This window comes from Chiloscyllium punctatum, chromosome X (genome assembly GCF_047496795.1).
Source record: "Chiloscyllium punctatum isolate Juve2018m chromosome X, sChiPun1.3, whole genome shotgun sequence".
In the NCBI taxonomy this organism is placed as follows: Eukaryota; Metazoa; Chordata; class Chondrichthyes; order Orectolobiformes; family Hemiscylliidae; genus Chiloscyllium; species Chiloscyllium punctatum.
Window position 1 is genome coordinate 29,996,628 of NC_092791.1, and position 14,205 is coordinate 30,010,832.

General features: G+C 46.8%; 1 protein-coding gene across 2 annotated transcripts in view; it reads right to left on the reverse strand.

Moving 5' to 3' along the window:
* The window catches only part of LOC140471194 (aryl hydrocarbon receptor-like), a 107,906-nt gene extending 95,769 nt beyond the window's left edge, over nucleotides 1–12,137 (reverse strand). Inside the window, exon 1 of one of the 2 annotated variants that reach the window (XM_072567091.1) lies at nucleotides 11,773–12,137. In XM_072567091.1, the coding sequence (XP_072423192.1) occupies nucleotides 11,773–11,888 (116 nt within the window). In that variant the 5' untranslated portion in view covers nucleotides 11,889–12,137. Of the gene's footprint in view, nucleotides 1–2,264; nucleotides 2,717–11,772 lie in introns of those variants that run through there. The other variant, XM_072567092.1, reaches the window with a different exon arrangement.
* Between the last annotated feature and the right edge of the window lie 2,068 nt (nucleotides 12,138–14,205).

Here is a 14,205-nt window from a genome sequence, read left to right on the forward strand (position 1 = left end):
CTCTTGAATACCTCAATGGAACCTGCCTCCCCCACATTCCCAGGCAGTACATTCCAGACCCTAACTACTCGCTGGGGGGAGGGGGGGGGGGGGAAGGTTTTCCTCACCTCCCCCTCACTTCATCCCTTTCAATCTCTGTCCCTCTCGTTCCTGTCCCTTTTCCATGTGGGAACAGCTTGTCCCGATCTACTCTGTCCAGCCCCCTCCCCCCATGATGTTGGAACCCTCTCTCAGATCTCCCTCTCAGCCTCCTTCTCTCCAAGGAGAACAGTCCCAATGTCTTCAATCTCTCCTCCTCACTGAAGTTTCTCATCCCTGGAACCATTCTGGTAAATCCCTCCTGCCCTCTCTCCCTCCAATGTGTTCACATTGTTCCTATAGTGTGGGGCCCACAACTGGACACAATCCTCCAGCTGAGGTCTAACAAGGGTCTTGTACAAGTTCAACATCACCTCCCAGCTCTTGTTCTCTATGTCCCTATTAATAAAGCTGAGGACACTGTGTGCTTTATTAACTGCTCTCTCCACCTGTCCTGCCACCTTAATGATCTGTACCCAGATAGACCCAGCTCCCTCTGCTCCTGCACTTGTCTCTGCAACTGTGAACCCTCAAGACCTCTGCACTCTTCCAATTCTTATTATCCCTGATTTCCATGGTGCCACCATCAGCAGTCACACCTCCATTCCAAACTCTGGAATTCCCTTCCTAAAACCCATCTCTCTCTCGCGCGCGCGGTCACATGTTGTGTGACAGCTCTGGGCCCCTTATCTAAGGAAAGATAGACTGATATTGGAGAAGGTCCAGAGAAGGTTCACTCGACTGGTCCCAGGTCCAGTGGGACTGTCTTATGAGGAGAGGTTGAGTATGTTGGGCCTGTACTCGTCAGAGTTTAAAAGAATCAGGGGCTACAGTTGTAGCGTCCCTCCCTCTAGGCCAGAAGCCCTGGGCTCAAGTCCCACCAGCTCCAGAGGTGTAATAGAACAGGTTGATTGAGATAAGTCCTCATGGAAATATATACAATTCTTGGAGGACTTGAGATGTAGAGAGGTTGTCTCCCCTTGTGGGAGAGTCTGGGACCAGAGGGTATCATCACAAAATAAGTAAGGGCATGTCCATTGAAGGCAGAGATGAGGAAGAATTTCTTTTCCCAGAGGGGAGTGAATGTGTGGAATTCTTTACTACAGAGGGCTGTCGAGGCTGGCTCATTCAGTATGTTCAAGGCAGAGACTGACAGATTTTTAAACAGTAAGGGGGATCAAGGATTATGGGGGAAAAGACAGGAAAGTAGAGTTGAGTATCCTCAGATCAACCACGATCTCATTGAATGGTGGAGCAGACTTGATGGGCCAAATGGCACTGCTCTGACATTTTATGGCCTGATGGAACTCTTGCCTTTTAATCACTGCTACCATATACAGAGTTACCTTCCAGCAATGGTCAGACATGCAAATCTTATGAAATGCAAGTCAGAAATAACTGAATTCACTAGAAAGTGCATGCAACAACCAACTGTGCTCAGCTCCTGTGAATCTGTCAGTTCCAATCCCATTATAATCATCGGGGAGGGTCACGAATCAGTCTCTCTCTGCTGTCTCACCTTTTTGCCAAACAAATGGCGCATTCTTATATTGCAGCTCTGAAGCTGAAAGTCTTACATCGGGCAGAAACTGAGTTCAGACAAACCAGCAATTGCTTTTTTTTGTCAGAAAACGGCAGGAGAACAGCAGATTACAGGGTGTTGGCTGATAATGGGAGGCGGTCATTTGGCCGTTTCAATGGGCTACTTGAGAGTTCTGGTCTCTGCTCAAGTCTGATCACTGTGTTTCACAGAGCCAGGCTAGTTAATTAATGCTATTTCACATTTACTGTATAGACGCAGGCCATTCGGCCCTTAGTGTTCAATTCCTTTCTCCACTGAGTTTATCCAACTTCCCCTTACCCACTAACCTGCTCGACCACCTGTTTCCCCACTCTCTGGCTAAAGTTGTTTCTCTGCGTTTCCTTCATGGATTTATGAGTCACCATTTTATATTGATGGCCAGCATCACTAGGTCATATAAATAGCTTCTCCATGTCTACCTGCAGTACCACAGATTATTGCAATCCTGGAAGGATTTATCAGAGAAAAGAGCTCCAGGCCTGTTCAATGATACTTATGAGCTTTTCTCAGTAACTGACATAATTCCATAACCTCTGCTCTCTCGAAGGACGAGGGTCGCAGGTGCCTGGGAACACCACACCCCCACAGGCTCCCCTCCACTCACCATCCTGACTTGGGAATATCTCGCCGCTCCTTCAGTGTCGCTGGGTCAAAATCCTGGAATTCCCTCCCTAAGGGCATTGTAGACGCACCTACAGCAAATGGACTGCAGCGGTTCAAGAAGGCAGCTCACCCCCACATTTTCCAGGGCAGCTAGGGACAGGCAATAAAGGCTGGGCCCAGCCAGAAAAGAACTTTGAAAAGCTTCCAGTAAATCTTCAGCGTTTTGTAATACAGAGACCAGAGCAGTGTCCAGTGCTCCAAGTGTGATCTTCGCTTTTCAATCCTATCCCTCTCGAAATGCTTTGCCTGTATTTTTTTTCTGCTCAACACATATATTGAAAAAGGAGAGTTCCAATTGGCTCAATTAAAACCTTCTAATCCTTTCATGTAGGAGAATGGAGGAAGAACCCTTTCCGACTACTGTACTGAAGAACAACAGTGCTTTTTTTTGAAACAAATACCACAAGAGCTCACACCACCCTCATACAAAACCCATTGTCTCATGGCAAAAGTGAACTGAAAGCTGTGCAGCTTTCCAAAGCTTCAAGTGGGCGGGAGATAATGTACTTTTTGCTGGTGGATAACAGATCACCTTCCACAGCGTCACACCTCCAATAGCTCAGGGCTTATTTAACTCTCAGCGTGCTGGGTTTACCTTGGCTCCATTTGTTCAATCAGAGAACTTCTCCCCAGTGTTCTCTGTTAGATCAAAAACAGCCCTAATGTTACTGGAACCAGGGATTCAACATACATGATTCAACTTCCTCTTTCATTTTCTGCCACTTTTTCTTTGCTTAAATGCCTCGTCTGCTGAACGTGCCGGGCGTACAGATTCGTTCAAATTTGATTTTTGTTGTTGAGCAACCGAACACCGGCATAGTAGGCAGTGACGGAGGAGGTTATCTAAGATTACAAAGAGATTTCATCAAATGGGTCAATGGGCTGAAAAATGGCCGATGCAGTTCAATCTGGATAAACACGAGGTATTGTATTTTGGCAAAACAAAGAGGGGCAGGACTTATACAGTTAATGATAGGGCCTTGGGTAGTGTTGTAGAACAGAGAGACCGAGGGGCTCAGCTACATAATTCCTTAAAGTTTGCGTCAAATATAGGTAAGATGGTTAAAAAGACATTCAGCAGACCATTTTTATAAGACATGGGAGCCCTATTTGAGTTATTTGGATATAGGTTTGTCAGTTACCTTAACTAGGGCGTTTGTTTAACTAGGATGGTTAGTATTGTCAAGCCCTGGGCCCTGGAGTGGGTCTCCTGAGTTAATACGGGTATATATACACAACACTCCTGTTCCTATGTTAGGGAGTTTTGCGCCAAGCATAGCTGTTCTGTATTCTGTGTTTTTTTTTGCTTTTGTTTGCTTTTTTGATCTATTAGTTATTTACTTATTTATTGGTGTTGCTTTGCACAGCATTAGGGTTTGTTTTGCATTATAGGGTAGGTTAGTAGTTAGTAGACAACAGTTGTGTTGTAATTTGTGGGTTTTTTTCCTTTTATTATACTGATATTTGCTATTAATTGTATTTTTCAATAATTTTATATGTTTGTAAAGTTAAAAAAATTTTGCTAATAAATATATTTACAAAAGAAGGTGTTTAGCACGTCTGCCTTCATTGCTCAGTCCTTTGAGTGTAGGAGTTGGGATGCCATGTTGAGGTTGTACAGGACATTGGTGAGGCCTCTTCTAGAATACTGTGTCCAGTTCGGGTCGCCCTGTTATAGGAAGGATATTATTAACCTGGAGAGGGTTCACAAGATGTTGCCGGGTATGGAAGGTTTGAGTTATAAAGAAAGGCTGGATAGGCTGCCACTTCTTTCAATGGAGTGTATGAGGTTGAAAGGTCATAGAGATGTACAGCATGGAAACCGACCCTTCGGTCCAACCCGTCCATGCCGACCAGATATCCCAACCCAATCTAGTCCCACCTGCCAGCACCCGGCCCATATCCCTCTAAACCCTTCCTATTCGTATACCCATCCATATGCCTCTTAAATGTTGCAATTGTACCAGCCTCCACCACTTCCTCTGGCAGCTCATTCCATACACGTACCACCCTCTGTGTGAAAACGTTGCCCCTTAGGTCTCTTTTATATCTTTCCCCTCTCACCCTAAACCTATGCCCTCTAATTCTGGACTCCCCCACCCCAGGGAAAAGACTTTGTCTATTTACCCTATCCATGCCCCTCATGATATTATAAGCCTCTATAAGGTCACCCCTCAGCCTCCGACGTTCCAGGGAAAACAGCCCCAGCCTGTTCAGCCTCTCCCTGTAGCTCAAACCCTCCAACTCTGGCAACATCCTTGTAAATCTTTTCTGAACCCTTTCAAGTTTCACAACACCTTTCCGATAGGAAGGAGACCAGAATTGCACACAATATTCCAACAGTGGCCTAACCAATGTCCTGTACAGCCACAACATGACCTCCCAACTCCTGTCCTCAGTACTCTGACCAATAAAGGAAAGCATACCAAACGCCTTCTTCACTATCCTATCTACCTGCGACTCTACTTTCAAGGAGCTATGAACCTGCACTCCAAGGTCTCTTTGTTCAGCAGCACTCCCTAGGATCTTACCATTAAGTGTATAAGTCCTGCTAAGATTTGCTTTCCCAAAATGCAGCACCTCACATTTATCTAAATTAAACTCCATCTGCCACTTCTCAGCCCATTGGCCCATCTGATCAAGATTTCGTTGTAATCTGAGGTAACCTTCTTCGCTGTCCACTACACCTCCAATTTTGGTATCATCTGCAAACTTACTAACTGTACCTCTTATGCTCACATCCAAATCATGTATATAAATGACATAAAATCGTGAATCCAGCACCGATCCTTGTGGCACTCCACTGGTCACAGGCCTCCAGTCTGAAAAACAACCCTCCACCATCACCCTCTGTCTTCTACCTTTGAGCCAGTTCAGTATCCAAATGGCTAGTTCTCCCTGTATCCTGTGAGATCTAACCTTGCTAATCAGTCTCCCATGGGGAACCTTGTTGAACGCCTTACTGAAGTCTGTATAGATCACGTCTACTGCTCTGCCCTCATCAATCCTCTTTGTTACTTTTTCAAAAAACTCAATCAAGTTTGTGAGACATGATTTCCCATGCACAAAGCCATGTTGACTATCTCTAATCAGCCCTTGCCTTTCCAAATACATGTATATCCTGTCCCTCAGGATTCCCTCCAACAACTTGCCCACCACCGAGGTCAGGCTCACTGGTCTATAGTTGCCTGGCTTGTCCTTACCACCCTTCTTAAACAGTGGCCCCACGTTTGCCAACCTCCAGTCTCCCGGCACCTCACCTGTGACTATCGATGATACAATATCTCAGCAAGAGGCCCAGCAATCACTTCTCTAGCTTACCACAGAGTTCTAGGCTACACCTGATCAGGTCCTGGGGATTTATCCACTTTTATGCATTTCAAGACATCCAGCACTTCCTCCTCTGAAATATGGACATTTTTCAAGATGTCACCATCTATTTCCCCACATTCTATATCTTCCATGTCCTTCTCCACAGTAAATACTGATGCAAATTACTCGTTTAATATCTCCCCCATCTCCTGTGACTCCACACAAAGGCCGCCTTGCTAATCTTTGAGGGGCCCTATTCTCTCCCTGGTTACCCTTTTGTCCTTAATGTATTTGTAAAACCCTTTGGATTCTCCTTAATTCTATTTGCTAAAGCTATCTCATGTCCCCTTTTTGCCCTCCTGATTTCCCTCTTAAGTATACGCCTATTGCCTTTATACTCTTCTAAGGATTCACTTGATCTATCCTGTCTGTACCTGACATATGCTTCCTTCTTCTTCTTAACTAAACCCTCAATTTCTTTAGTCATCCAGCATTCCCTACACCTACCAGCCTTCCCTTTCACCCTGACAGGAATATACTTTCTCTGACCTGATCGAAGTTTATAAAATAAAGTTAATGGGCGGCGTCTTTTCCCTAAGATGGGGAACTTCAGGACTAGGGGGCACATTGTTAAGGTGAGAGGAGAGAGATATTAAAAAGACATAAGGGTCAAATGTTTTACACAGAGGGCGGTTCATGTGTGGAATAAACTTTCTGAGGAAGTGATGGATGTGGGTACAATTATAATATTTTAAAAGATGTTTGGATAAGTACATGACTAGAAAAGGTTTGGAGGGACATGGGCCAGGAGCAGGCAGGTGGGACTAGGTTAGTTTGGGATTATGGACCAGTTGCACCGAAGGGCCTGTTTCTCTGCTGTACATCTCTATAACTCTATAACTGTCGGTGTAAGGCTGAGGCATGTTAAATAAGGAAGAAATTTATCGATTTTGAGACACTAAATAAGTCAAGGGGTATGGGGAGAAGGCAAGAATATGGCCATTAGACCATATGAAATAGGAACAGGTGTAGGCCGTTCAGCCCCTCAAGTCTGCTCAGTCATTGAATAGGATCATGTCTGACCAAGGAGCAGCGCTCAGAAAGCTAGTGCTTCCAAATAAACCTGTCAGACGATAACCTGGGGGATTTTTAACTTTGTCCACTCCAGTCCAACACTGACATCTCCTCACAACCACTTTCCTATTTTCCCCACAGCCCTAGATTCCCCGACTGATCAAAAATATACCTATCTCAGCCTTAAATATCCACAAAGACCGTTTCCCACAGCTGTCCGTGGCAAGCAGTCCCAAGGCCCTGTGAGAGACGAAATTCCTCCACATCTCAGTCTTAAATTGGTGCCCCTTTGTTCAGAGACTCCATCCTCTGGCCCTTGACTCTCCCATGAGGCATTGGGATAGTGAATCAGCCACGATCGTATTGAATGGCAGAGTAGATGGGCTGAATGGCCTACTCCTTGCCTCTAAGCGAAAACCTGAAGGGTGAATTTCCCCCCAGCAAGGGTAATTCACGAGTACCTTGACTTTGGTTAACAGCATGGGGACAGGATTTGTGGCAGGTGAGGACAGCTGACGGATTTACTGAGGCCCACTTCGCTTCGAATGGGCATTCCCTCAGTACATCCGCACGCTGAGAAAATGATTAATACCTCAACACAAACCTCCAGCCAGATTCCCTTCACAGCACACAGCACCCTGGAGTGGGCACTGCTGCCCGACTTCACCACGTCCGATGATAAAACTGAAGTCCCTGTCACTCACATCACCAGATCCTATTTGTGGTTTTTAAGGGGCCACATACATTCGCATTAAAGCAGCCACAACTTGGGATTTGTTATTCTCTGATTTGCTGGCCTACAGTGCCTCCAAACTAGCAAACCAAACCACGTTGGCCACTGTGACTGTAGTGTAGAAACAGGCAAAGGCCATTCAGCCCCATTCAGGAGGTTTGCCTACCCATTCAGTTTGATACAGTGGCTCCTCTGTATCTCAACCTGTATTTACCTCAATCGCTTTGCCCTACTAAAACCTAGCCTCAATTTTGAAAGCTTTTTCAGGGAAGGAATATGTGTCTCCAGGGCTCTACCAGTAATAAATGCGGCCAGGTTTCAATCCAAGCGATTATGAAGTTTGTGTTGGATTCTGAACCAGAAGAAATAGCTTTCTCATATTAGCCGCTGCCAGGTCCTTTACCATCGGAATTGTGAGTTGAAAAATGTGGTGCTGGAAAAACACAGCAGGCCAGGCAGCATCCGAGGAGCAGGAGAATCGACGTTTCAGGCATAAGCCCTTTCCTGAAGAAGAGCTTATGCCCGAAACGTCGATTCTCCTGCTCCTCGGATGCTGCCTGGCCTGCTGTGTTTTTCCAGCACCACATTTTTCAACTCTGGTACTCCAGCATCTGCAGTCCTCACTTTCTCCATTGGAATTGTGACTCTGCCAGTAGAGACAGATGGAAAGAGAGGACATTGCCACAGACAGTACAGAAAATCTAACTGATAACAACTTTCATAGTGGCTTCAAGAGATCTCAGCTGTTTGCAAAAGTCTCTTCCTTTACAAAAGCAACATTATTCCTCACAGTGTGAAGACACTGTACAAGTCACAACGAGAGAGCAACATCTGGCTCACACCCCCATATCATATTCCTCACTGAAGGGCTGGAAATCTCAACGCTGGGGGAGACAGCACACGGGCCTTTCCCTGTTCATCTCATTGATCTTTTCCCTGGCACTTACAAGATAGGCATCCCATCTCACTGTACATTTCCGCGTTCGCCTGTACGTCACCCAGGTAACTTCACCCCCCACCCCCCTCCACAGCTCTCACCCCCTCCCAAAAACAGAACACCTGGGTAAAGCAAGACTTCCTTGTCACCTCATTTGCCCCTTTTAATTGCCATGGGGTGAGAGTGTGGCTGGCAAGGCTGGCACTGCCCAGCCCTGATTGCCCTCAAACAGTGTGGCTGGCACAGCCATCACAGCATCAACCACATTGCTTAGAGTCACATGTAGGCCAGACTGGGTGAGGATGGCAAATTTACACTCCGTGAAGAAGATTAGTGAACCAGATTAGCTTTTTGTTAATAACAACTGATGACTTTTCATGATCTCCATTATTCAAGCTAGCTTCCCATTGCAAATTATTTACTCATTCATTAAATTTAAATTCCACTTGCCGCAGTGCTGGGATTTGAACCCAGCACCCCCCCCCACCACCACCCAGGACATTAGCCTGGCCTTCTGGTTTGTTTGTCCAGTGACATCAACACTACATCACCAGCCCAAGCTTTCATTGAGGCATTCAAGAGGGCATTGGATGACTGTATGAATAAAAACACTGTGTAAGGATATTGGGAAAGGGCCGGAGATTGGCTCTGGGTAATGATGTTCGTTTAATGGGCTGGGACAGCCAAAGTGGGCCCAATAGCCTTCCTCTGCACCTTCACAACTTCTGTTACTCTGTAATTTCCCCTTTTCTTCACACCCACTTGTTGTCTAATCTTGCATTAAATCAAATACATGAGGGGCATGGATGGGGTAAATAGACAAAGTCTTTTCCCTGGGGTGGGGGAGTCCAGAACTGGAGGGCATAGGTTTAGGGTGAGAGGGGAAAGATATAAAAGAGACCTAAGGAGCAACTTTTTCACACAGAGGGTGGTACGTGTATGGAATGAGCTGCCAGAGGAAGTGGTGGAGGCTGGTATAATTACAACATTTAAAAGGCATCTGGTAGGGTATATGAATACCCATCCTATTCATGTAGCCATCCAGATGCCTTTTAAGTGTTGTAATTGTTAGATTCAAATAACAATTTAGCTCAAGATTGTATTGTTATTTTGAGGTCTCACATGCCTTGGCGGCCTCAGCCACTGATTTCTGCCTCCTTGATGTCCCTAACGATCAAGTTAGAAACAGTAGTGGTGCATTCTAAAGCAGATACAGTGGTGCAGTGGAAATCCAGTGGCCCAGGCTAATGCCCTATGGTATATGGGTTCAAATCCCACCACTGTAAACTTTTGCTATAAATCCTGTGTCTTACAATCTTATTCTCCACAACCACCTGACGAAGGAGCAGCACTCTAAAAGCTAGTGCTTCCAAATAAACCTGTTGGACTCTAACCTGGTGTTGTGTGATTTTTAACTTTGTCTATCCCAGTCCAACACTGGCATCTCCAAATCATGGATAGGTTAAATAGACAAAGTCTTTTCCCTGGGGTGGGGGAGTCCAGAACGAGAGGGCATAGGTTTAGGGTGAGAGGGGAAAGATGTAAAAGAGATCTAAAGGTCAACTTTTTCCCGCAGAGGGTGGTACGTGTGTGGAATGAGTTGCCAGAGGAAGTGGTGGAGGCTGGTACAGTTGCAACATTTAAGAGGCATTTGGATGGGTATATGAATAGGAAGGGTTTGGAGGGATATGGGCCGGGTGCTGGCAGGTGGGACTAGATTGGATCGGGATATCTGGTCGACATGGATGGGTTGGACCGAAGGGTCTATTTCCGTGCTGTACAACTCTATGACTGTAAATACCACAGGCTGTTCATCAACATTCATTCAAATCCTACCTTTCTGTAGTTTCTACCTCTCAAATGAGGTGCATTCCAGTCAGTGAATCGCCTCTTGTTATGTTTTACTCGCTAACTTCTTAATCATTCAGGTAACACCTTCTCAGTGGACTTGCCGGCCCAAGTTACAACTTTCCTGTTGCACGGTTAAAGTACTGTATCCGAAATGATTGATTTTCAAGCTTTTAAAATATCTGCTGTTGGGGTGCAGTCTCTAGAAAGAGTTAGCATTTATTTATTGTCCATCTCTAGTTGCCCTGAGAAGGTGGTATTGAGCTGCAGTCCACCTGTTGTGGGTTGACCCACAATGCCCTTAGGGAGGGGATTCCAGGATTTTGACACAATGACACTGAAGGAATGGTGATATGTTTCCAAGCCAGGATGGTGAGTGGCTTGGAGGAGAACTTGCAGGGGGTGGTGTTCCCTTGCCCTTTTAGATGGAAGTGGTCACGGGTTTGGAAGATGCTAGCTAAGGATTTTTGGTGAATGTCTGCAGTGCATCTTGTACATAGTACACACTGCTGCTACTGAGCGTCGGTGGGGGAGGGAATGGATGTTGAAGGTGATGGACGGATGCCAAAAGATGGAGGAGGAGAAGTAGGCCATTCAGTCCATCGAGTGAGATGACCCTCAACTCCACTCTCCTGCCTTCTCCCCATAACTGTACTGATTAAAAACCTATCTATCACAGCCTTGTATATACAGATCAACAGCCCTTTGTGGTAAAGAATTCCACCGATTCACTCCCCTCTGAGAGAATCAATTCCTCATCTCAGTCTTTGATGGGTGACCCCTTATTCTGAGATGATACCCTCTGGTCCCAGACTCTCCCACAACGGGAGACAACCATTCCCCATCTCCCCCTAAGAATCCAAGTGGGAAACTCGGCTGCACGATTGGGGCGAGGGTAATAGTGCAATTTAGCATCTAAACTCCTGAATGCTGTTAAAAAAAAAGTCCCACCAAGGTGACATCTGAGTGAAAATAAATAGTGTTTTGTTTGAAAGCAGATGTCATGAGCTGACAACGGAATAACAAGGGTTTCGGGCAGGGAGGAGAGACATAAACAAAGGGGGAGGGGAAATTAATTGTCCTCAACAGGTAAAAACAAACGGAATGGAAACATTTATTGACAATCTTCTGCGCTTAAGTGGAAGAGGCTGCGAGTAACTCGTTTGATTTGTTTTGGCTGTCTGCCAAATGACTTCGAAACACTCTGGGAGACTGCAAGAAGGGAAAAAAAAATACACAGCCCTGGAGAACATGCAGCCCATACAATCGAGCAAAAGCCCAAGTCGATCAAAGGCACCAGCCACCTGTCGAATGCAGTGAGGTTTGAAGGGTCGCTGGTCGAAACCCCTCAAAGCCCCATCAGTTTCAACCCCCTCTCCGGGTTAAATCAGAGGTCTCTCCACTGACCCCCCCCCCCCCCCCCCTTGTGCCGTGGAATTTCTGAAACCAAAAGGTGCGCCAAGGTTCATCCACAATAATACTGAGCTGCGTCAGAGTATGGAGAGAGAGTGTGTGTGTTGAGGAAAGTAGACCTGGAGCACTCACCTCTCGGGGTTGTGAGCGACTCTTTTCCTCTTTCTGCCCACGAAGAGGTTCCTGGTGCTGGCGATCATGCTACACAGTGCGGGGCGGCCCTTCAGCCCGAGTGTCGGACTTGACATGCTCCGAGCTGGAGGAAGCGGTGAAACCGAGGAGCTCTCTCTCTCTGTGTGTGTGTGTGAAGTGACGGAGCAGGAACTCTGGGGCTTGCCGTTCTCTGTGTCTGAACTCGTCAGGACGGCGAGCCGCCGCTGGGAGAATACACTCGTCAAACCGAAAGTCCGATGAGCGTTCTCTGAGCACGACAGTGAATCATTCCAGTACCAACTAGCGTGATCGATCCATGCAGAGATAAATTACCCACCGTGTCTCGATCTGGCTGGTTCACTGACCTGTGTGTAGATCTCATGCCAAGAGAATCGATTCCACACCAGGGAGGGAGGAGCACCAAGAAGTGCCCAGTCTGTCAGGAAATTGGCCAAGAGGTGAAAGTGGAGATAGATTTCTAATCTGGAAGGAATCTGGAGGAAAAGGCGGGAAAGTGGGGTTGAGGATGATCAGATCAGCTTCGAGCTCATTGAACTGTGGGGCAGACTCGATGGGCTGAATGGACTGTGCCCTCATGGTTTTTACTTTGGTCAGTCACAAACGACGTCTCCCATGAGCTGATGTTTTCAGGAATACTTCCTGAAAGCCCACACCCCACTGGCCCCTGGGAGTCTCCTGCCTTGGCCCAGTTCTGAATGGAGCAGTTGCTTCAGTATTCTGAGCACGTGAACCTGGAGTGGCTGTATGCCAGACCAAAGCGGGCACACTCCTATGGGAATTTAGCCCACCAGAGAATCCTCACCCCCCCTGGATGGACAACACTCTGACTGAGGGTGAATGAGGGAGTTGGGACACTCTGGTTCGACTGTTTGATACGGTGCTGTTCAAACCAGCCCAAACAGGGTTGTGAACACAGTAGTTTCTCCCTCAATGGCACAGAATTGCAAAGTGATTTCCTTTCACCTGGCAGGAGACCCAGCATTGGTGCTCCCAGGGTCAGTAAGTTGGCTACTGCTTCGAGATGTTTGAAAAGTAACACACAATGCACGAGATTGAGTATATTTGCACGATGAAATCCATTTTCAAACGCTGGTTATATTACTGACTGATGACCGATCTGCAAAATGGTGGGACCAGTCACTCTCAGTACAAATCAGGCTCTCATTCCAGCTCACATCTCAGCCATCACGGGTATAGGGAATGCATCCAAGCAAGCCTTTGAGTGGTTCAGTGGGTAATGCACTCACCCCTGAGACATATGGTGGCTCAGTGGTTAGCCCTGCTGCCTCACAGCGCCAGGGGCCTGGGTTCACTCCCAGCCTCGGGTGACTGTGTGGAGTTTGCACATTCTCCCTGTGTCTGCGTGGGTTTCCTCCGGGTGCTCCAGTTTCCTCCCACAGTCCAAAGATATGCAGGTTAGATGGTTTGGCCACGGGAAATTGTCCTGTAGTGTCCAGGGATGTGCAGGTTAGGGTGGATTGGCTATGCTAAATTGTCACGTAGTGGACAGGGATGTGCAGTTTAGGGTGGATTAGCCATGCTAAATTACCCATAGTGTCCAAGGATGTGCTGGTTAGGGTGGGTTAGCTGTGGGAAATTACCCTGTCATGTGCAGGTAGGTGGGTTAACCATGGAAAATGCAGAGTGGGGGGCTGGTTCTGGGTGGGATACTCTTTGGAGGATTGGTGCAAAGGTGATGGGCTGAATGGCTTCTTTTTGCACTGTAGGGATTCTATAAATCTGTGGTTCACTCCAGGGTCTGGAGTACTGAGTCCAGTTCTGGTCATGCTGTTATAGGAAGGCTATTATTAACATCCTCAGTGCTTGGGAGTCTCCTGTGAAGCGCTTCTGTGCTGTTTCCTCCGGCATTTATAGTGGCCTGTCTCTGCCGCTTCCGGTTGTCAGTTCAAGCTGTCCGTTGCAGTGGCTGGTATATTGGGTCCAGGTCGATGTGTTTGTTGATAGAGTCTGTGGATAAGTGCCATCCACATGGCACTCATCCACAGACTCTATCAACAAACACATCGAACTGGACCCAATATACCGGCCACTACAGTGGACAGCTCAAACTGACAACCGGAAGCGGCAGAGACAGGCCACTATAAATGCTGGAGGAAACGGCACAGAAGCGCTTCACAGGAGGCTCCCAAGCACTGAGGATGTCACCTAGACAGGGGACGAAACGTTTGCAAGACAAATTCCCAGCTCGGCGAACAGAACCACAACACCGAGCACCCGAGCTACAAATCTTCTCCCAAACTTTGAAGGCTATTATTAAGCTGGAGTGGGTTCAGAACACATTTACCAGGATGTTGCTGGGTCTGGAAGGTTTGAGTTATAGAGAAAGGCTGGATAGGCTGGGACTTTTTCACTGGAGTGTAGGAGGTTGAG